This window comes from Trypanosoma melophagium, assembly GCF_022059095.1.
Source record: "Trypanosoma melophagium isolate St. Kilda chromosome Unknown ctg4segment0, whole genome shotgun sequence".
NCBI lineage: Eukaryota > Euglenozoa > Kinetoplastea > Trypanosomatida > Trypanosomatidae > Trypanosoma > Trypanosoma melophagium.
The window spans coordinates 39,552-62,552 of NW_027125178.1; the positions used below are offsets into that span (position 1 = coordinate 39,552).

The window sequence follows — 23,001 nt, forward strand, 5'->3', positions numbered from 1 at the left end:
AAGAAACAAAGAAATGATTTTTTTCCTAGCTAGAGATCGAATTCCACTGCACCGCACCACACACCCTTTTTTTTTTCTATGAGACTTCCCCGTCTGAACCTTCCGCTGTTGTGTGGGCAGTTCCCGTTGACGAGGCGTCTCGTATTGCTGGTGCCTGGACGTAGCAGTGGAGTTTGCCTCTCGGCGGGATAACGAGTCCCTCTGCGTGGAAGCGCAACCACATTGCCGAGGCGCGAAATATATCGAGTTTCACAAGATCGCGTAGTTCCCCTGGCGAGAGACGAAGACCGGCGTGGCGTCTACCGGTGCGGCGTTTCATAATCTGCCGGCGTGTCTCCGCATAGACGGTCGGAGGGACGTGCCACTCACGACAAAAAGTGGCCTCTGCATTACTGAGGGCCTCCCATCCACTCTCATCTGTGCTATCGTTGCTGCCGGTAGTATCTGTTTTACTTGTGGTATCGGTCTTATTTGTACTGCTGGTCCCTCGGCGCAGAGGGGCAGCGAAGGCGGGGCTGAGGCTGGTGAGATGGGCGATGCCAACCACCCACGCCTCGAGCTCCGCAACGGTGTCACAGACGAACTCCACCACAGCGGGGGTACCGCGACGGTCGTACACAACACCCCAACTGAGATAATAGTGCGTTGTAGTATTATTATTATTATTATTATTATTATTATTATTATTATTTCTATTTTTAGCATTCTTCTTGACACCGTCAACGTTGGCTGTTGCCAGCCCAAGCCGCAGACTTTTAACAGTGCGTAGTGGGATGTAGCCGTCTCGGCTTAAGGAACCCGGGGAGGCCCAACAGAGACGATCATCACCGGACTTATTAGTAACATAAAGCAGTCGTCTATGGGATGTGCCATCGCGGGAGTACTTTTCAACTTCACCACCCATCCTCAGAAAGGAAATCACATCCTCTAGAAGTGTATCATCATCAAAACGTGTGGATGCCTTACGTCCTTTCTTTCGTTGTCCATCTTCAGTAGATTTTTGTTGCCAGTACTGGCGTGGACGCGGTACAGCGTAGCCGTTAACGAGAGATTGCTGATCAAACTCTTCTGAATTTTTGCGTTGTCGCTGTTTTTCTTTCCTGTGAGAGATCACCACTGCATTACCTGCCATACCCCAGACAGCGCGTCGTAACCATTCGTATACGGTTTTCGATTGTTTTCTCATAGCTTGCCGTTTATGCTCTTCCATTTCTACACTAAGTAGACGGGTTTTACGCATTAAGTTCGACAGTTTAAAGCGTAATTTAGCACATTCTATAGCCTTAATTGCTTGACTTGAAAACCGTTCCCAGTCATCCTCTTCACGTTGTCTCTGCTTCCATAGCTGAATGGGATTATCTTCATTTTTATATTCTCCAGTATCATTCTCGTCTGTTTGCAGTATGTGGTTTATTTTTTTTTTCACAGATGTGAGAGTATTTTGGGCCTCTTTCAAATCATTCACAGTGTTATTATACTCCTCTTGAATACCACGACGTGCAGCACGAGCTTCTGAAAGGGCGGAAGCTGCCTCATGAAGTTGTTTATTCCACATTTCCTCATCAGTAACACCATTAGCGTTTGATGAAGCTGAAATATCATTAATAAGATTATATAATTCATCTCTCTTTTTTTTCCAATCCATAATGGTCTCATCTCGAACTGTACGCCCTATCATTTGCATCTCTTGTTCTTGTTCTATTGCCCAATTCCGACCATCATCCGCAGTCGTTTTAAAGGCATCACATAATGCCGAGAACGCCATTCGTTGTATATCAGAATTAGGTCTTCTCATTCTAAATTTCAAGTCATATAACACATTATTTGGGTCATCTGCAACTAAGGGAATAACTTGAGGAGCTTGGAATCTATGTAATACACTAGCAATACGTATATCAGAAGTCAATTCATCATATTTTCTTAAAGAGGATAAATACCCATATGCCATTTCGCTAGATCCAGAATAACCGCTTCCATTAAATGGGACCATTTTTACCATTTTAACTTTCTCTGCAAAGTAAAGAGAAGAAAGTGTCTCATCAACTGTAAGTACTGTAGGACTTACATTTACAATCAGAACAACACGGGCATTAGGTGCGGCAAAAGAATCACGAAGTACCGTTGTTAATTTTGAATCACGGTAAGGAATATGTTTAGACCCTTCATAAAGACTGTGTACAACATTACCTAGGGCAGTAAGGGATGCGTTAATCTTTTTAAGTTCTTCAAAACCTTCACCCCTAGCACTAGAGCTGCGAACTTTCTCACTGCCCGCTAAATCTGCAAGTGATAGCTTGCTGTACATTACTGGAGCCTCTGCAGACCCAATAAGAGTATTAGAAGCACCCTCAAAAAGAGCATGTGACCTCATTTTCGTTGTCTTTCCCTCTAACTGATTAAGCTGCCATGCATCTCGTGTAGATAAAATATCCAAAAAATCCATAGGCCGTCTACTTACCGGTGTGATGGGTTGTTGAAATACTTCAATATTAAAAACTGCATGTGAACGTGATGACGTATCATTTGCAGAAGTCATACGTTGTGCTCGTTTTGCTGTTGCCTTTTGAAAAACTTTTAGTCCATCACGAAGGCTGAGGATAGGAAGATATGTTAATTTTGGAAAACGTACAATTTCTTTCATGACTGACATCTGAATAACATTAGGAGTCTGTTCATCAGATAGTAAATCACGCACTTCATCAAGATAAATCTCTACCGCAGATATTCCAATAGTAAGATGTCGATTGTCTTTATTAACAGCTGCGAAATGAAGAATATCTTGTAAAGCACGCAAAAGAATACCTGTATCATCTGTAATAATATCATCACTCACTGGAGTCTTACGTACACCCCCCAGAACCGTGTATGTTTTTCCACTACCTGTTTGACCATAGGTAAGGACGGTAGCATTGATACCAGACAACACACGATCCACAGCTGATATAACAATATCTTCGTAAATCTCTTCTTGTGTGGTATTCTCGTCAAATACACCGTCGTATGCAAAAAAGAATGCTCTACTATCTCTTGTTACTCTTCCATCCCAAAGACGAAGTGTGGTGTCAGAGATCTGCGAACACGCCATTTGTTCATAGCGCTCCGCCGACTGCAGGGCATTTAAGACACCATCCAACTTTGGACGAATCCGCACACCCACGGTCACAGACTTTGACTCTTCCAGCATTCACTTCCCCTTTCTTGATTCCTGCAGAGTTGAGAGGGTTGCAGGCCTCTGTGAGGTCAGAAAAGAAAAAGAACACAGATAAGATTCAAAGAAGAAGAAGAAGAATAGCAAAAAGACAAAGACATTAAAGGAAACCAAATATATACATAAATTAATACATTAAAAAAAAAGGTGTAGTAGAGAGATGTACAGAGAAATATGACAAGAATATTGAGGAAGAAGGAGAAAAAAAAAACGGTAATTCACTGATGTGCGTGTGTTTTTTTTTTCCCCCTTTCTTCCTTCCAGCGCAAGATCGAAAAAAAAAACACAAACTATACCGCAAAGACGACACCCTCTTCCATGAGTCCTTCAATAGCAGGTTTAATCAGCATGCGTATCATACCCTCCACCTTGCTGTTAGCACCAGGCACAGAGCTAAAGTTTGAAATAACACGAAAGCTCTTAAGTGGATCACCAAAAAGTTGCACCTTCACAACACGACGTCTCACGACAACTTTCTTTGATACAATATCTGCAAACGATGGCGCACTACCCCGCGCGGGTGGGGATGACTTGCATGTCCCTCTGCCATAACTATCACTATCCAGTGTGGAGAGGGATCCTTCAATGCTGTCCAGTACACCCGGCGGCCGCATGGCGCGACGACCGCCGCCGCCCAATAAAACACCGTAACCGAAACGACCGCGAGAACTCATCGACCGCAACGACCGTGAGGGGCGGAGTGTGGAGGAACTTTTAATGCTTCGCGGGGTGACGGCACTGTGGACGGGCACGTTGTTAGAGCCCTGCTCCCACTGCGGGTTTTCCTCCATCTCGTGAAAGACTTCAATGGAGACCATTCCATCAAGGCGAATATCCTGCAGGGTCATCTCAAAGGGACAAAAAAAGGGAAGCGCAAAATTGGCATCCGCCTCTTCTGCACTCGCCCCTACAGTATCCAAGTTAATCTCCAACCCACGCAATCGTACAGAGAAGTCGCCATTATATCGCACTTTCACCATAATGGCAGTGTGCTCCGCCGAGAGTACACGAATTCCGCTAAGCGTTATCTCTGGTGGAATACAACCCATATTTAATTCGTCAACACTAACTACACCTCGAATTTGTGCATTTTTTCCCCCGGCCATCGCCTTTCCGATGGCTTTCTCTATACTGTCTCGTATCACTTCTTTACTTTCCGCAGACCATGTCTTTGGCCACTCCCATTGAAGCATTCCACCCCCAGATATATCCCCTACACCAAAGAAATCAAAAAAAAAAAAACAACATAAAACAAGGTAAAAACAAATGAAGAAAATAGTTTGAAAGAAAGCGTGGCACTCAAAAGGCATAAAATACCCCAACATGGGACACCAGCCTCTTGCTCCCTTCCAATCATTGATCAATTTTTCCCTTTTTTTTTCCACCATATTTGCAATGTTTCCTGCGTGAAAATATGAGTAGACTAAACACACACACACACACACACAAACACAAACACAATCACGCAAAGATGAACAGACACACATACAAATAGACCGAAAGATAGAGTTTTGGTAAGAGCACAAACCCTTAGACACGTCGTTCTCCTGGTGAACGACCGAATGGAATGACACTACCTTGCATACTGCCTACATCAACTGCACCCTTACCCATTGGTTTTGTGTTCTGTCCAAAACGACGAAGCACCATATCACGAGGACGAAGTTTCCACTCAGTTCGAAGTTGACGAAGATTATGTGGAGTTGTTTGCATAATAGGAATATCTGCGTCGTATGATAGTGTTTTCTCTTCCGTGCTTCGTCGTAAATCTCCTATAGCAGTGATGAAAGAGGTAATAATGGGTGAGTCACCAAATGACTCTACACAAAGATTAATACAAATATTGGTATCCTCATTTGGTTCCACTTTAAGAAGAGTAAAAAGATTAACAATCTCCTCTGACATGGCGAGTGATCCATTAGGAGGAGTCGCATTAGAGTTGGCTAAAAGTAATGAATTAAGCATTCGCGTCGTAAGCGGTTTCCCAAAACCTACTAATTTTTTTAATACTCCAAACCCTGTGGCGAAAGCACCTAAATGAGCACATAGTTCAAGGAACTGATCGTAGATTGCTGAGATGTGATCTACACTGCTTCCTACTTCTTCTAAACGTTTTATTATCCCTTCACATCGTTCCAACATGGCTATATTTGGCTCTTTACAGTGAGCACATGCTTGAATAAAAAGGAGTGTCATCTCCGGTGTTGGATTTATGTTCATGTGAACAAAATATTGATCATATATAGCAAGTGCAAGTTCTCCATCTTCTTGAAGAGCACAATGCATAAAAGCTAGAGTAAATAAAACAAAATCTGGTGTTAAACCTCGTGGTCCTAACTGGGAAAACAGGTCCATTATGTAATCGCCAAAGTCAGCAATCCCTCTAAGAGCATAAACCAACCAATGGAAACACTCTAATGAGAGACTAATACCAGCAGCATCTGCAAAACTTTGTGCTTTAAGAACTAAAGTAGGTTCTTCAATAGCGCAACACATACGCATATATGCTTCAATAGATGCTGTTTTTCGTTCTACTTGATAAAAATCAAAAAGAGCCCAAAGTTCAAGACCACGTTGACTACATAGTTCGCGTTGTTTTTGTAGTTCTTCTGAACTACTTTCTCCAACATTTTTCTCCAAAATGTTTTCTGCATCAATAGCACAAAGTATCATGGCCTTATCTAACATGGTTGCTCGTGGTTTTAAGTTCCGTGTAATAACTTCCTCCATAACAGAGATTCCCTCTTCAACATGTTGCGTGACGACACAGAGTTCGAGTAATGCATCAAAAAAATATGTGTTAAGGATAAAAGTATCGGGAGAATCCATCTCCACTTCTCGGGCACGTGCCGCGTAAATATCCCATCCATCCTCCCATTTACCACTCGCAGCAGCACATAGCACCATCTCAGCGTGTGTCTCAACCCCAGCCTCCACAGGTGGAATGTTTGTTACGATAAGACGTTCAAACATTTCAGCGGCGCATTGAAAAGCTGCGTGCCGCTCCCACTCCTCTAACATCTCAATCTGTTGACGTTGATAACGAATCAAAGCAGCGCAGCTCTTGTCAGGTAATGGAACACGTTGATACAAAAAATCTGTGAGGAGTCTCCCTGGTGTTGGAAGCAAACGTGCATGTCGAATAAGTTTGTCAATATCAAGAATATGCATATCACGTTTAAAGTATCCATACCGGGCATAGCGAAGGTTCTTAGCCAGTGCTGTTTGGTTGTAAATGTGTTTCATATGTGGACGGTCGGGATCTACCCACACACGGTGTGCCTTTTCGAATCCCGGTTCACCTCCGTAGAGTCCCATAGCGGCATTTGTGAGTGCTGGTCGGTGTAATTCACGGTACGCGGCGCTCCGGTGGAGTTCCCGCTGCGCCTGCGTCTCGTCAGCCGTATCATCGTACCACAATGCGGTATTCACATTCGTGTCTACACTCATATTCGCATTCGCATTGGTGTTATTCGTATGGGTGTTGCTGTCCGTGTTGGTTTCTCTGAGGGCGTAGCGCCGTGCCGCGTCCACCGCCAGCGCCGCGAAGGAGCAGCGGAGAGCCGTGCGGGAAAGCATCGCGGAAAAGACGAACTGTGAAATAAATAAATACAGAAAAGAGATGTAGATTTCAAAGATAGATGTAAAAAAGAAGATGGAATGGATTTGAATGTACACTCAGAGAGTGAAAGAAGAGCGAGCAAAAATAATACTAAAAAGAAAGAAATGGTGAAAAACAAGAAAAGGAAACATACCGCAGTGGTTCATACCTGCAGAGATTGCAACATGAGTCCCCTTTTTTATTCCAGGGTTGCTGTAGTTTTTTTTTTTGTCATGCATTCTTTTACATCGAAGTCACTTCTTCCTCTACTCTCTTTCTTTTCACTTTCCTTCTTTCCTTATCTTTCTTTCTTTTTTTTTCTTTCTCTACCTCTCTCAACACCCTTGTTTTTTTTTTTTTTTTTGAACAAAAAAAAAAAGAAACCATTCAACAAGGAGAGAAAAACCGAAAGAAAAAAGAAGAAAAGAAATTGACCCTCTCCTACAGTGTAGGAGGTTTTACTGTAATGCCTTTTGCGCGGGCCTCTTTTTCGAGTTTTGTTGCCAATTCACGCAGTCGAGTCAACTCCGCCCGCTGCATTGCAATCTCTCGTGCGGTGTCTTCTTCATACGCAGAGGCACCAGAGGGATCTGTATTGCGCCAAACACCTGCTTTAGCCGCCAGTAAACGTGCCTCCTTGCGCAGGTCATTAATCTCTTTAATGAGAATGACGTTTTCAGTGGTGATGCGATACTTGTCGCCGCGGTTATTCTCTGCATCCTTATTCACACGATTCTTTAAACCAACAAGATTTCGCTCCAGATGGTCACGTTCTCGGTTATACTCCCGCACCTCATCTGCAGCCGTGCGAGAAGAGAGTGATCGGTTAACATCCACTGCTTTATTGGATGTGTATTTGTCATAGAGCAATTTTGCCGATTCTTTCAGTTTACGTGGGTTTGTCTCATCACGTAAATCACACAATTCTGTCCAAAGTCGCGATTGATATTCGGCGAAACCACGCATTCCCAGCGCAAGCTTCTCAAGTTCTTTTTGTTGACCCGCCTTCTTTTGACGCAGGTTACGTATCTGTAGTACAAGATGTTCATTGCTGTGGGTATACTGATCGGCTTCCTTTCCCATTTCAGCAAGTCGACCCTTTGCCTGTCGAATCTCCTCATCACGTGGATCAATCTGTGATTTGAGTTCCTTTATTTTGTACTCTAACACAAACTTAAACTTTTCAAGTTCTTGATTCTTCTTCTTGAGGTCAAAGACACGCCGTTCTTTTTCTGCTATAGTTTCTCCACGATCTTTAAATTCATGCGTAAGTGCCTCAATATCACGTTTTGCAGCTTCAATTTGTGACTCCAACATACCTTGCTGACGGAGTTTTTCACGCACCTCCGCCTTTTTGGCTTCCAAATCGGCTTTTATAATATTCTCACGTGAGAGTAGTGCATCATTAGCGGCGCTTATGGCAGATATTTCCTCAACTTGTTCCTTACGTAGTTTTTCAACGTTTTCCTTTAAGGCGGCAACCTCTACATCGGTGTCTTCCTCAATCATCTCACAGTAATTATCAGTGAGTTTCTCATCCTCCTCCTTTTCCATTAGAAGTTTTTGATGTCTTTCATCTATTTCATTTATGATACGACGTTGGTTTTCCTTATCTTCTTCACGCATTTTTGCCGCATTTTCACGTATCTCTTTCATGTGTGCCTCATGCGCATTTTCTCGCTCTTCCAGCAACTGTCGTAGTCTATCAGCGCGTTCTCTAAGAGATTCTATTTTAGCGTTGTAGTCTTCCTTTGTATGTTGTAAATCTTCCTTTTCCTTCTTCTCCATTTCCACCATAAACTCTGTAAACTTGATCGCCTGTTCATTCTTCTCTGCCTTTAGTGCCTCATACTGGGCCAGACGTCGTGCCTTTTCTTCTGCATACTCTCGCTCTAATTTTGCAATTTGCTCCTCATGCACTCTATCCCGTTTGAGCTGTTGTTGTTGCATGCGTTGTTTTAGTTCATTCGCCTCTGCGTTAAGGGCGGCAACTTTTTGAGTGGATGCCTCTAAGTCAATACGTGCCATAAATAACTCACGCGAGTATTCCACTTCCTTGTGAGGACCACGATATGGGGCCACCACATTCCAGAAAACCACCGCCCCATCTTCGCCAACACTAATCACCATAGACTCATCAAAAGTTAAGGCGAGGGAGGTTACAATACCGGCGTGGGCGTTGTGTGATTCAATCATAATACCTTCAGTATTTTCTCGCTCTCGCTCATGTGCAGATAACTTCTCAGCAAGATAAGTATTAAAGACACGAACCGTACCATTTTCACATCCACCAATGAGCAACTTTAATTTCGCGCTAATAGTCATGGAGTATAAAGAAGCGTTTTGTAAATCATATTCTCCAACTTGTTGTAATTTAGTACGATCAAATTGGCGAAGTTTTCGATCGTTACCAGCTGCCCACACAGTTCCAACATCAGCCACTGCACAATTATACATCATTGCTTTAAGTACATTATCGTTTACCTTGTGAAAATCACAGAGATTAAATTCATAGACTGCTCCATCAAGACCTACAGATATTAATCTGGTGTCATCCGGTGGCACAAAGTAAATACTTCTCACTTTCCCACTATGACCACGTAAGTGACCCAAAAGTTCACAAGTATAGGTAAAATAAACATGAATAGTAGTAGCATGTACTGCTGCGAAAAATTGACCACCACTACTAAATCGGCACTCCATACAAGAACGAATTCCGATATTTTTGAACTCTCTAATGTCATTATTGTATAAATTCATCATTCGAAGACCATCTGCAAGACCCACAAGTAAATGAAGCCCTGATGGATGCATGGCTATACTATAGATATCTGTTGAGAAACGTTTACGAAACTCAACAATTCCAGTTACGAGATTCCAAAGAAATATACAACGATCACGTCCTGCTGTAACAGCATATGGACGCTGAACACAAACATCTACTCCAATAATAGGTCCTGAGTGAAATGGTTGCCCAATAGGTTCAAATACCCGCTCATCAGATTTAAAGAAGTCAGCATTGGGTAGGTTAAGAGAGTACAATTGTTTTGTACTTGTCATAAAAGAAACATATTCTTCAGCAGGTGGCGGAGAAAGAGAAAAGGAAAGAATCACAGGAATAGTTTCACTTGGTGGTCCCATATTTTCTGAATCGCTGTTAAATTTAAAAGTTCTCACCTTACGATACAATTCCTTGCTGTCTGTTCGTTCAAATATACTAATAAGACCCATATCTCCTCCGCATATAAACCCTTTACTATACCCTACAAGGGTATTAATAGAAATTCCATCAGACGGAGATAATGGTAATGGGTATTTGTACTCATTATTTTCCATCAAAACGAGATCCCCACTTTCTGTTGATAAAATAAGTCGATTTTCTGATGGTATCCACAAATGGGCAAGATAATTTGTTACAGGTTCACGAAGACCACCAGAAGCTTTTCGTAGTTGATTGTCTCGTAATGAAAAAAACTTTACCATACCATGACCAGAGACGCAAACGAGGGAAGGATCATTTGGGCAAATACTACACTGATTGAGTAAACGTGGATCTAGTGAGGGTTGATCAGTATCATCTAGTACAGAACAGGATGTTATGACCTTTCCTCTTTCTATACTCCAGTAAACAAGATTCCATTCAGGGGATCCACCTAAAGATACCAAATGTCTTCCATCTTGAGAAAAAGAAAGGGATACATACTCCGTAGAGCCAAGATCAGGCACCTGTAGAACTTTTTTCCTCTTTAATTTGGGATTACCAGATGCATCACATACATAAATAACAATCGAAGGATTTTTAGAACTCTCCGCAACAGCTATTAAGCGGCGATTGTAAGAAGCCGCTAACGCCGTCACACTTTCACAGTTGGGCGTACAAGACACCAACTGTTGTGTACCCAATTGAATATCCAGAACGACAAGAATTTTCCCAGAAACCCATAATACGTTGTTTTCGTCCAAGTACTGAAATCCGTCTTTTACTTTTTCACATACGCCAAAGACATGACGGCGTTCAATCATGCGCGGTGCGCCTTGTGGGAGGGGCATTTGTTTTTTTTTTCTTTTTTATTCTTTCTTCGCCTTGGTACTAATCACAACCTTGCGATCTTCTTCTCCCCTACAAAAAAATAAAAATAAAAATAAAAATAAAAAATTAGAGAAATAAATGACAAGGATAACCACATCAATAGAAAAGAAATGACACCACAGATTAAAAAAAAAGAAAAATAAACAGAGTAAAATAATATATATATAGAATAATAATAATAATAATAATAATAATAATAATAATAAAACAAAACTAAAAAGGCACCACCACTCTGAGAAATAATTAAATTTATGTAATCTCTATAAGGTTGTCTTCTATGGTTCTCTATATTAACCTTGTTTTTTTTTCCTTTTTTCCTTCTCATATGAAACTCATGCGCTATTTTTAAACACAACTGAAGTTTGAGGTGAAAAACTTATCCATATTAATAAATAAATGATCTACTCGTTTGTAAAAGCTCTCTGCACATTGAAGCAAAGGATCTACAGGATCAACATCAGGAAATCTCTTGATATCAGCTAACGTGTAGAGTTTTCTGTCTGTTCCCATGCAACGCAAAGCAAGATTATAGTGTGCATCCTTCACGAGAGGAGAACATCCAGGAGCATGAGGAATATCAAATAATGCACGAAAATAAGTGAACTGCGCTCGCACTGAACGTACCGCTGCGGCATTACCTCCTGAGCGGTAAAACTGCTGAATTATTTTATGACACATTTGTGTCAAGCAATTTGCCAAATATGTAACAGAAAGTGACTGACCACAGTTTAGACAAACATATATTTCGAAAACACCGGTGGGAAGTGGTTTTTGAGAATCATTAAACAAGTTATTTATATATTTATGCGGATCTATTGGAATAACTTGACGACAACGTGTACAGACCACTTGTAATGGTAAAGCCGTAGGGAAACACTCAGATAATTCACGGCTTTTAAACAGAGAACAATGTGAAAAATCATCAACAGTGAAAGCTTCTACATTATTATTTCGTTCTGTTCGTGCATGACATGCAATACCCATGGCCTCGCTTAATTGTTCTGGTGTAAACCCTTGAATATGTTCACACAATCGCATTACAGGTGGATAAAGCTGTGATGATAAATACCACTCGGCATCAATACGAAGTCCACCCGTTCTTCGTACTTCATCCACATGATAGGCCTTTTCATTAACATTAGTACCTTCTCCTTCACAGATAACATAAGGAATAAGGTCTCCAACACGAACATTTTCTTTTCGTTGTTTCATTCGAAGAGCAACGGTTGCGTGAGGAAAAGAAGTTCCACGATAGGACTCTGGCTCTTTAGTTAAACTCTTTGAAATGACAAAATCTTCAAGTAAGTATCGATCTCCAATACGAACGTGATCGGCAACATCCTTAATATATGTCATAATATAATCCAAAATATCTTCACCACCTTCTGCATTTAAAACTCTTTTGAGTACTGCATCTGATATTTTCTGTGAAAGAGGACACCAATCCCTACGTACCATATCTAATCCTTTTACTTCCAACTTATAATCCTTACCATCTCCTTGCCAATCTGAAACAGTTAAGGATGCATACTTTTTCTTTTTAAGAAGAAGCATAGCCCTAAAAACACCATCAATATCTAATTCCAAACTTTGATATCGTTGATTAACTTTATTCTTTATATCAAATCCAAGATCACGTACTTTTTTTATATCATCCTTTATTCCAGTTTGAATCATAACGGAATCCGTATCTCCATAAATAACTCTTAAAGAAGGTGATATTTGTGGAATTAATTCAACTGTATTTTGTAAAGCGAGACGACCTTGTCGTGTCACAAGTTCTGCAAGAGGTTGTGCATAAAAACGTGAGTATTCAAATCCCAAACACCCATACATGCTATTAGCCGTTAATTTAAGAGCTTTTTGTCTAATTTCCAGCATGGCAAGATTTTTAGAGTCCCTTTCTGTCTTCATTATTCGTTTTATTTCTCTTCTACTTTCAACAAGTCCTCGAATAACTTTTGGCAGAATGCATCTGTGCAAACATGGTGAAGGTAAACCTTCGACTGCACAAGAACGACAGATAAGATTTTCTGGAGGAGGAACTTCAGCTGTTACGGTGTTTTTATCCCGTTCAACTGTAGTGTAACAAATATTAAATTCCTGAATAAGAGAAGGATAAAGTGAGTTAAAATCCAAAAGAAGAATATAATCAGAATAAAGACCAGTTTTAGGTTCAAGAACCATACCACCTTGATATTTAGTTTTTCGTTTATTTTCATCTTCAGTATCATCTCGACCCCTTTTAGAATCGAAACGTTTTTTGTCTGGGGTCACGAATTTCAATTTATGAAATGTATGAAGAAGAAGATATTCTATTCTCTCCGAACGAGCGCCATAAAGGGTTCGACTCCATAAATTTCCTGCCAATGATGTTAGCCGCTTAGTAAGTGGAATAACATCAAGAGCTGCAGCTACTTTAATAGAAAGAACAGCGCAATTTAAAAGTTGTAAAAGTACTTTAAATAACTCATCAGATGAAGTCATATTGCTTTTATCCAAAACAGTAGAACCAGGTTCAAAAGATCCATTACCATCTGTAATTCCAGACAAACCCATTTGATTAGCAATAGATAATAATTTATAATTTGTAGTTTTGTAATATTCTCTAGAAAGAAGATATGTGTCAACTACAAGACGTCCTACACAAGCTTCTTTTTCATTTGCCAAATTGGCATTATTACCTTGAGAACGTGGAAAACGTTTAATATCAAGACGTCCTATTGTAGACCATCGTGGAATATTTAATTCTTGAAAACGATTTAAAAGAATATCCATGGTATATCCTATAAAATTATGACCTACAACCATATCAGGATCTAAATTTCCCAAAGTTTCTGCTAACCATGTTAATAATTCTCTCTCATTCGAAAATTTTTTAACACCAGGAACTCCTTTCGATTGACAGTAAGACTCCAAATTTAAGGGTAGTACCATTTCTGGAGATAACTGTCTAACTCCTGTAAAACATTCAGAAATTGTCGTTTTGGTACTTCCATCAATGTTAACATCACGGTACAAAGCAATAGAAGCTGCAATCACCTCATTTGTAACACCCTTATTATTTAATTGAGTATGTAGTTGAATACTTGCAAGTGTAAATGGTGGAGGAGGTCTTGGTGAATCATAAACTTTCACCTCTTTAGGTGAATTCACAACAAACTCTACTTCACAATGAGAAACATGTCCATTCACTGGGAGAAGATTTTCAATAAGAAGATATGATGGACCCTTAAGTCCTTTCTTTATTAAGAACAGTTCAAGTAATGAACTTGACGCTCCCATTACAAGTTGAATATTTTGAAATACTATATTCGTTGGAAACGGTGGATACTTTCCTGGAAAACGAAGTTTTGCCCATCTTGTTTTTTCATTAGGAACATCAGGTTCTTCAAAGGCATAATACCGTTCTACAAATTTCACCCGTCGCTCCTCTATTCCATACTTTCGACAGACAGCATTGATTTCTTGCACAACATCAGCATCAGAAGCACCTTCTTTGGGAAGTAAAAAAGTACAACGGTATAAATTTTGAACTCTGATACAGCAAGAAAGAAATCGATTATTTTTTCCTCCATCATCATAAAGTTTTCCAAAAAGAAATAAAGTACCTGGAATAGACATGTTATGAGGCTGCTCCTTAGCATCAAACCAATAAAACAAACCTTTGGTTGGGCATCCTTTGGTTACATCAGTATAGGAACCACTAGAAACCTTTACTGGTTCTACTGGAAGTTCAGTAACAACATTCAACTCCTTTACAAAATTCTCCTTCACAACATAGTTAGCCTCATTTCGGTTATCATTCTTACTCCTTTTTTGTGTAGCTTTTTTATCAACAGACTTCTTCTCATAATCAAAAACTTCATCATCAAGACTTACAAGTGGGGCTTCTTCATTCAGTTCCATATTCTTGGGTGAAGAAATATTCTTTCCTGTCATTAAAGATGACAAAAACTCATTAGCAGTTATATTCTCGTCATTAACATCATCTGCATCTTCATCATATTCTAATGCATCATCTTGTAAAAATTTTCTTATGTCAACTTCGGTTTCTTCTTCGTCGTCATCAGCAGAAAGATCACGATATTTTTTTAATATATCTTCCATATCTGGTGCACTTATAGTTTGTGTTAATTTTTGCTGTTGAACACGATTATTTTTCTGCGCAACTGTTGCCTTAGTTACTTTTTTGGCTCGTTTCTTCTTAGATTCCATGGGTAATTCCAAATTGCCACTATCCATGATGTCATCATCGTCATCACCTGAGTCTATCATCGCCTCTGCTTTTAATCTTTGCCATTGTTCTTCTTCAGTATCGGCGAAAAGAGAATTAGATAACTGATTCTCTCGTCTCCGTTCCCCTGTTCGACAGCTCTCCCATCGTTCCATTTTTTTTTTGTATTAATTATTCTATCTTCACCTATTGCTTTTTCGTTATAAATGGGCTTCTTCACAGCGCTTTAAAATAGCCTAATAGCCTAACAGTCAACAGAATGAAAAGTTCAAGAATAAAAGCGAAGATTGGTGTCAGAGAACCAAATAGAAAACACCAAGCCATCCAGAAACAAAGCGATTTTCAGAAGAAAAGAAAAAAACCACTTACACCAAGAACCCATAGTAAAAAGGAAAAAAAAATACATTTGCAACACGCGCCCAGCGATCAAACCCCTTCATTTCATAACCAGTGCTCGGATCTCATATCGTGTTTCACATTGTAAAACATAAAAAAAAAAACAATATCCCCGATGTACTTATCACTATATTTATATCTATTTTTCTACTTCTGTTCAAATATCAACATAGTGCAATATATTCTTCATTCATTTTCTCATGGCTACAGTGTTCTCTTTTTTTTAATGAAGTATCAGACACCGTTCAACTCCAGCCATAGTTAAAGAAATCAAAATCAACTTTTCTCTGCAGTCTCAAGCTGTTTGCAAACACCTGGAAGGGAGTGAAGACTTTTTACTGCAACAGCAAGCTGTCGAGCAAAATTAACTAGTGAAACCTCTTCACCTCTACTCAGTTTCAATGAATCACTTGATGAAAACATCACAATCTTAAACGCTGTAGCAAGACCCATTGTCTGTAGTTTTCCCCACACACGACATTTTTCACAGGCAACACAATCCATAAGAGTTGTAATGTTTAACATCATCCTATTCATTTGTGGGATAAGTTCACGAGCCGTTGGTGACTCCAAAAACCTAGCTTCATTAAATGTTGATGAACACAACAAATATTCACCAAATAACTCCTGAAGTTCTTTATGTAGTTCTTTATCTTCATCAGTAGCCTTACCACCTGTACCCGAATTAAAAGAATTCAAATCTGATAGGAAAACATTTTTTGCCTTCGTAAGAGCACGAAGAATAAATTGATAAAGCACGTAAAGATTCTCAATATACTCTTGAGATTTTACGATGCGTTGGAACATGCCACAATTCGGAAAAAATGAAATATTTGGATTTTTTAGTACACCAAGAGAAAGGAGTGGAGACTTTCCTTCTTTATCCTTGTGAAAAAAAGTTGCTACATGCATTGTAATAGAAGTATGTAGTCCACTTATTAATTTACGAAAAACTTGTACTTCTTTGCACTGGCCAACGGTGGTGGAATCACCTTCTTGACTAACTTCGGTCATACAATTTTCTTTGTAAATAGCTTGCCATACACGAGAAGCCATGGGTCCTGAATAACCAGTATTACCTTCTGGATTCTGAAGAAGATCCACATATGAAGCCTCAGAATCAGTATCTTTCCAAGCTCCCCACATATCTACATTAGTAGGTTTTTCTCCGCCATAGGAAACACGAGATTCAACAACAGAAGGATCACTCATATCATGAGGATATTTAAGTGCTTCAGGGACATCATTCGCATCACATGAACAAACTTGACAACTGTTTTCTTCGCTTGTGCATAAAAGTTGAACTGCCCAATAGGGACATGGTTTTTCAACATTTACTTTGAAAAAACGAAAAAAGGGACGACTCGTTATATTATTCAAAAGTGATGCAATAGCTTCCGTACCTGACTGAATCTCATCAGTTGTACAGCAACAATAGCTATCCTCTAATGGATGGTTGTTATGATTGCCAGCAGAAGCTGTTTTGACCAAAGGATCATTTATGGTGTTCTTGTCCCTTATAACATTCCCTTCATTCTGTCCTCCCATGAACAATATATAACAAAGAAATACAAGTAAAACGGGAAAAATAACCCACGTGCATTTTTGTGACATTTCTATTTTTCTTTTTTCCTCTACCTATTAAATAGTGAACCTCGATTAACAAATAAAACAAACTTCCCAAAGAAAAAGAACAAAAGAAACCATGGAAAATTGTTGAAGACGTCCAAAGAAAAAAAATGAAATGACCCCAATAACAATGATGAAATAGACCTTCCCATCAGACTGAAATGCGGCGAACCGAAAGAAATCACAGCCACGCAGCCAAAAAAAAAAAAAGAATAATCCAAAACCTTGCATTCCCGGTTAATAAATCAAATAAAAATAGAAGAAAAAAAAGAGTAATATAATAATTTTCTGTAAGAACCAAGTTTTTTTCGCCCCTGAGAACATAATTGCATCAAATATTTTTCCTCGGTAATTGTTTCCTGATAAATAAACAGAACTGACGAAATGTAAGTGCTGAGAAGCCCTTTTTAACCCGCCTCCCGCTCTCGGGTCAGTGAGAGTGGCTTTTTCAGGAAACTCACTTTTGGCAGACTGTGAAGAAGAAAAGATAATCAAAAAAAATAGACGCGAAGTTCAATTATTCTCTTCGCAAGATGCCAAAAAAAAAAAAAAAAAAAAAAAAAAAAAAAAAAAAAAGAAAAAAAGAAAGACGTCGCTCCACCGCCTTCCCCTACCGGCGGAACCCCCGGGAGTGCCAGAAAAAGAAAAAAAATACGTCCGTAAGACGCGCCTTTAGAAATCCAAGCCCAACCCCCACAAAAAAGGCAAATGGGGAAGAAACAACTTCCCAGGAGTTTCGGGAACCCGAAGAGAGAAACAAAACCTGCCACCCAGAAGACGGAATAAAAAATAGGGCCCGCTGCCGGTGGCGGGGCCTCCGCTGGGAGGGCGGCTCTTCTTTTTTTGTTTGTTTGTTTTTTTCTTTTTTTTCACAGGGGGGCCGGCGAGCCGCGGCGCCGCCCGAGGGGTTTGCGATGCGCCGTTTTATTTTTATTTTTGTACCTACTCTTCTTTTGTTTTTTTTGGTTTTTTTTCTCCGAAGTTTATACCGTCAAGATGTCCTTTAGATATTTTTTCCCGCTGGCGCGGCGGCCGCTGCGCCGCAAAGGCCGGAACGATGGGCGGATTTGCGGGTCGCAATTTGAAAAATTCGTACGACAACCGTTTCATGACAGAGTCGCGGCGCGCGCTTTTCATCAGCGTGGAATGAAACATAATGTATTCGATACAGAGAGGGTTAGGCAGGTTACTTCACAACAACCTCGTCAGTTTAATGCTGCACGTGCTCCGTTGCAAGCTTTAAGAAGGGAAGTTAAGAGGGAACGTTTAGATAGAAGATCTGCCGGATTATTACCAAAATAGTATTTATTTTCTTTTTTGTTCTGTGGTGTCTTTTTTTTTGTAGTTTTTTTTTATGGATGGGAAATGATCACTCAGGACCGATATGGGGAGATTTATAGAGGTTACGGGACTATATTGTCTGATGAATATTCATTTTTTTTTTTTTTTTGCGTTTTGAGGGTACTGATTTCCTTTTTTTTTTTTTTGTAAAAGTTTCTTGGACCAATATCTTCCAAAAGTAACATGACATCTCTTCGTTTCAGTATTTTCAGAGCTATATTACGACACCAAAAATTGTATAACAATATTTTGTTGCCTGTATTTGGTACTCTTCATCCTTATGGACTTCAACGCGTCTTCCGTCTTCATCCATCTCTTTTCCCTTATGTATTGAGGTCAGGTGATGGAAAACTTTTTAAATTGGAAGAGAGTATTCAAAATGCAGCTCTTAATAGTGAAGGACTCCCGCTGGCTATTACTGCTTTAAATTGGTTGTCGTGGATGGAAAATCGTTTGGCCCACCTTCCGACTAAATGTATACACCATGCAAATTACCGATATAATCTTGGTGAAATAGCTCAAATTTGTGGATCAGGAGAACGTGTGGTAGTTGCTCTTCGTTTTCCTGTTTTTATGACGAACGAGGTTAATATGAATAATGAAGTTTGTGGAACGTTTGATTTACCTTGGTATCTTGTTATTCCTTCATTTTCACAGAATCTTCCAGGAGCAACGGAAAAACTTGTTCCAGAAGTGTTTTTGCGTAAGGTGCGACAACCCGTTTCAGTTGGTTATAACCCTCGTTTGCCCGTTTATTTTGAGGGTTATGACATGAAAAAGGGTGTATATGTTCCCCAGAAGTCCATTCGTGAAATGGAAAAATTCCCTAAAAGAATTTCTGTATAATTCCTTTTGTTTGTCACCCTCTCTGAACCGATGTAAAGATAATTTACTATTTCCTTCCGTATGTAATGGATCACGTAATGTCGTTTTATTTTTGCTTCCTATCAGTTTTTTTTTTTTTTGTAATACCTTCTTTGTCTCCGTGGGAGCTCATAAAAAGGGGAGGTCCCTACGGTACGGATATAGTTTTATTCTTTTTCTTTTATTTGGCTTGAATGTCATATTATTATATCCAGAACAAATTGTTTGGAGATAGCTTAAAAAGAAAAACTGGCCTTTTTTTACTGGTTTGATTATGGCATTTTTTTGGCTTTTTTATATTTTTTTTTCTGCATTTAAATTTTTTTATTGTTTTGTTTTGTTTTGTTTTTTTTTTTTTTGGAGGGTTTTTTTTTCGTGCTGTACGGATAAATTGAGGCAGTTTCTCTCTTTCTGAAGAGCACATAAAGGAATATGTCCTCTGAAGCAGTTAAAAAACAGATTTTAACGGCTATTAGTTCTTTAAATATTCCCCTTGTTAGAAGACCGGATGTGCAAAAGGTAAAAGAGGCCTGTGCTGCTGCAAAATTGCTGAGGAATCGGGTATTACGAGAGCATGCACGTGTAGAAGAACACATTGAAAATCTTCGACAAAAACAATTTTATGATGATAGTGATAATGATGGAAATTCGGTGGCTTTTGGTACAGAAAGTTCTTCAGATATTCGAAAGTTATCTCGGCAGGATTTTTTTTTTATAAGTGAAATGATGGTTATGGAAAATGTGGTTGTTCCTCTTCTTTTAGCCCATGGAATGAATTTTAGTTCATCACTTTTACCTCAGTTACTTAAATTGCTGACAGCGATGTTGCTTCCCGTTCCAGTGCATTCTTTAGAAATACCTAGGCAATTGGATTATATTCGACGTTTAGTGGAACGATGTGGAACTGATGAATTTTTTACACTTTTAATACAATGTGTTGCACCTGTGGCTGAGAAACGATCAAAGGGTATTCTACAAAAAGAAGATGTGGTTCTTCTTGAAGTTGTTCTAAAAATTATTACTCATTTTTTTAATGCACCCAGGGAAAGTATTATATCTGGAATCGGCGCTTTTGCACGGAATCATGGTATTGAATTTTTTCTTGTAGTATTAAATCAGAACTTTGCACGAACAGAAGCAAGGAAAAGTGAAGAAGAAAAAGAAGCTGCTTTAAAGAATATAGAATTATCACATTCAGAGGAGGAGAGTAACAATGACAATATTGTATTGGTTGAAAGTCATACGGAGGAAGAAAAAAGAGGGATTGTGGTGCTAGAAGAAGGAGAAAATGACACTGAAAATGATGATGATAATAATGAAGAAGAAGATGGCGAAGATGAAGATGAAAGTGAGCATGAAGATGAAGAAGATGAGAGTAAAGGTGTTGCTAATGATGAGGGTTATTCTTTGGATAAAATTGGTATTGATCAGTATAATGCTCGTATGTTGGATCTTTTAGAAAGTACTGAACAACTTTGGAAATGGAATATGCTTATTGTAAGTTCAATGGTGGTAGTTCTTCGTTGTGCTAACCCTGTAGAACTTGCTCAACTTGGATTCCTTTCTAAGTTTCAACAGCAATCATCGCATCAACTTATGGGATTATTTGAAAGTGGAAAACGTTTTCGTGAGTGTAAAAAAGAATCGGATCGGTGGAGACAACTGGCAAGAAGTCGTAATGGGGCTATAACTTCTAATGGATTACTTGTACGAGGAACATCCTCTTCACGTGTGCAAGGAGATGGTGGAGCAATAGGTTCTACTTCAGTACTACTTGGATTAAGAAGTAAAGATCCTCTTGAAAAGGTTCGGGATATTGATTTACGTAAAAAAGGTCGTTTTGTAAAGGGAATGTCTGATGATAGTATTGTTATTTCTAATCTTCCTTTACCTACTAAAGTACAACTTTCCCAACAATGTCTGTCCTTTGTGTGTTACGGTTTTGAACCTCTAAATACGATGCTATGGAATAGAATTGCCAAAATTATTGCTGGTTTTGAAAGTATTGTTAAAGAGCGTAATGAATTACTATCTGGATATAAAAGTTCTGGTGAAGAGCCTGAATTACCCACTCAAATAGATAAGTCTGTCTATGATTCAGCTCAAGGTGTTTTGGATTATATTAACATATGTGCTTCTTTACTTCGATATACTAGAGAAGTTGTTCGTTTAAACAAAGATGAAAATAATGATATTACTTTGGGAACATTTTATCAACAATGGCAATGTATATCTAGTGTTATAACAATTGACCATATTCAGTGTGGATTTGAATTACTTCGGGTGTTCTTAAGTTCTCCAGATTTTAAGAAAAGATTTGATGTTACTAGTATAGTCATTTATCTTTCTGAATTATTAATGACTCTTAATCATTTGGTAGATGGTGATATTATTAAGGATCCTAATGTTATTGTTGCTGCAACCGCTTTATCTTCATCTATTCTTTATAATGAAGAAAATGTTACATTGGTTTTTGATCTTATTTCAAAGTATACTTCCAAAGTTCCTCCTCCTGGTAAAGCTGGAGTTTTTGTATTACTGGTATACTCTGTTTTTCGACTTATGGAAAAGTGTAGTTTTAAAGGGAATGTTTTATTTCCTAAACGAGAGAGAAAACAAAATGCAACTATTAGAGAAGAGGCAGAGGACGCAAGTAATATGAATTTTTTGGATCCAGATAAAGTAGAAGATATTAATCCCTTAACTACATCACCTGAAATGATAAATGAAGTAATAGAAGATGAAGTAAATTTGAAGGAAAATGATATTCCTTTAACTTCATCTAAATCGCTATCTTTAAAAAATGTTCAACTTGAACCTTTAGATACTACATCTGGTAGTGTGCATAGAGAAACATCCGTGGAAAATGCTTCCCTAACCTCAAGTGGTCCTGCTATTCTTTCCAACTTAAGTTCAGAGAGAGAAGTAAGTATGGGTAATTATTTTAAACGTCTCGCTACTGTGAAAAATACCAAATTAATTCTATCTTCAATTCGTCATTGGAGAGTTAATGATAATGATGTGAATACAGCTCTAGCATACTTGATTCAGTCTCTTGTTATTGAAGGTAGTGAAAATGTATTCTTTAATGCGCCTTTTCTAATGGTAATGAGAGATATATTGGTTAACGCTAAAGATTCTCATACTAGTTTATATAATGTGTGTGATCAAGTGGTTTTTAGTTTTTTCAATCCTTCGTTTGCAAAAGTTCTTGATGAAAGAAAAAAATCTCAATTTGTATCTTCCATCAATCTTTTAGAGGGTGCACAGTCATATTTGGGATTTGAGGTTTCTCTGCGTTGTGCACGTTCACTTTTTAGTTTTAATTCTACCGATTATAGTATTATGGAAGAAAAGGGTCTTCCCCATTTGACGGATTGTATTACAATACCACTGAACGATGAAAAACGCTATGCTGATAAGAATGGAGAGGATGATGCATTGGCTGATGCTGAAGAATCCCCTGTCAGAAAGCGTCGTCGAAAGAAGAAAGTATCTCTAACAGATGAAAAGATACGAGAGGAAACATTCATAGATGAAGAGAGCATAGAAAAGGAAGAAGTTGTCATGGGATTACAAAATGAGGAGACTGTTGTTGAATGAATTTTTAATTTTTATATAAAAAATAAAAATAA

General features: G+C 38.9%; 9 protein-coding genes across 9 annotated transcripts; 3 read left to right on the forward strand and 6 right to left on the reverse strand.

Moving 5' to 3' along the window:
- Positions 1 to 76: 76 nt before the first annotated feature.
- Positions 77 to 3,184, reverse strand: LSM04_001363 (Kinesin motor domain; the record flags this gene model as incomplete). The annotated part of the gene is made up of 1 exon (XM_067335920.1): positions 77 to 3,184. One exon carries the CDS (start codon positions 3,182 to 3,184, stop codon positions 77 to 79), a length of 3,108 nt encoding a protein of 1,035 aa, XP_067188098.1.
- Positions 3,185 to 3,498: 314 nt separating this feature from the next.
- On the reverse strand, positions 3,499 to 4,401 carry LSM04_002106 (uncharacterized protein; the record flags this gene model as incomplete). Its single annotated transcript, XM_067335931.1, has 1 exon — positions 3,499 to 4,401. The coding sequence occupies one exon, from the start codon at positions 4,399 to 4,401 to the stop codon at positions 3,499 to 3,501; it is 903 nt and encodes a 300-aa protein (XP_067188102.1).
- Positions 4,402 to 4,738: 337 nt separating this feature from the next.
- On the reverse strand, positions 4,739 to 6,787 carry LSM04_005256 (uncharacterized protein; the record flags this gene model as incomplete). Its single annotated transcript, XM_067335942.1, has 1 exon — positions 4,739 to 6,787. The coding sequence occupies one exon, from the start codon at positions 6,785 to 6,787 to the stop codon at positions 4,739 to 4,741; it is 2,049 nt and encodes a 682-aa protein (XP_067188114.1).
- Positions 6,788 to 7,250: 463 nt separating this feature from the next.
- On the reverse strand, positions 7,251 to 10,859 carry LSM04_000234 (uncharacterized protein; the record flags this gene model as incomplete). The annotated part of the gene is made up of 1 exon (XM_067335953.1): positions 7,251 to 10,859. One exon carries the CDS (start codon positions 10,857 to 10,859, stop codon positions 7,251 to 7,253), a length of 3,609 nt encoding a protein of 1,202 aa, XP_067188094.1.
- A 385-nt stretch (positions 10,860 to 11,244) lies between these two features.
- On the reverse strand, positions 11,245 to 15,291 carry LSM04_008386 (DNA-directed DNA polymerase; the record flags this gene model as incomplete). The annotated part of the gene is made up of 1 exon (XM_067335964.1): positions 11,245 to 15,291. The coding sequence occupies one exon, from the start codon at positions 15,289 to 15,291 to the stop codon at positions 11,245 to 11,247; it is 4,047 nt and encodes a 1,348-aa protein (XP_067188128.1).
- Positions 15,292 to 15,808: 517 nt separating this feature from the next.
- LSM04_006469 (Endoplasmic reticulum oxidoreductin 1) lies at positions 15,809 to 17,146 on the reverse strand (the record flags this gene model as incomplete). The annotated part of the gene is made up of 1 exon (XM_067335976.1): positions 15,809 to 17,146. The coding sequence occupies one exon, from the start codon at positions 17,144 to 17,146 to the stop codon at positions 15,809 to 15,811; it is 1,338 nt and encodes a 445-aa protein (XP_067188120.1).
- Positions 17,147 to 18,157: 1,011 nt separating this feature from the next.
- LSM04_001291 (uncharacterized protein) lies at positions 18,158 to 18,463 on the forward strand (the record flags this gene model as incomplete). The annotated part of the gene is made up of 1 exon (XM_067335987.1): positions 18,158 to 18,463. The coding sequence occupies one exon, from the start codon at positions 18,158 to 18,160 to the stop codon at positions 18,461 to 18,463; it is 306 nt and encodes a 101-aa protein (XP_067188097.1).
- Positions 18,464 to 18,685: 222 nt separating this feature from the next.
- LSM04_006226 (uncharacterized protein) lies at positions 18,686 to 19,348 on the forward strand (the record flags this gene model as incomplete). The annotated part of the gene is made up of 1 exon (XM_067335999.1): positions 18,686 to 19,348. The coding sequence occupies one exon, from the start codon at positions 18,686 to 18,688 to the stop codon at positions 19,346 to 19,348; it is 663 nt and encodes a 220-aa protein (XP_067188119.1).
- Positions 19,349 to 19,798: 450 nt separating this feature from the next.
- On the forward strand, positions 19,799 to 22,969 carry LSM04_005804 (uncharacterized protein; the record flags this gene model as incomplete). Its single annotated transcript, XM_067336010.1, has 1 exon — positions 19,799 to 22,969. The coding sequence occupies one exon, from the start codon at positions 19,799 to 19,801 to the stop codon at positions 22,967 to 22,969; it is 3,171 nt and encodes a 1,056-aa protein (XP_067188116.1).
- Between the last annotated feature and the right edge of the window lie 32 nt (positions 22,970 to 23,001).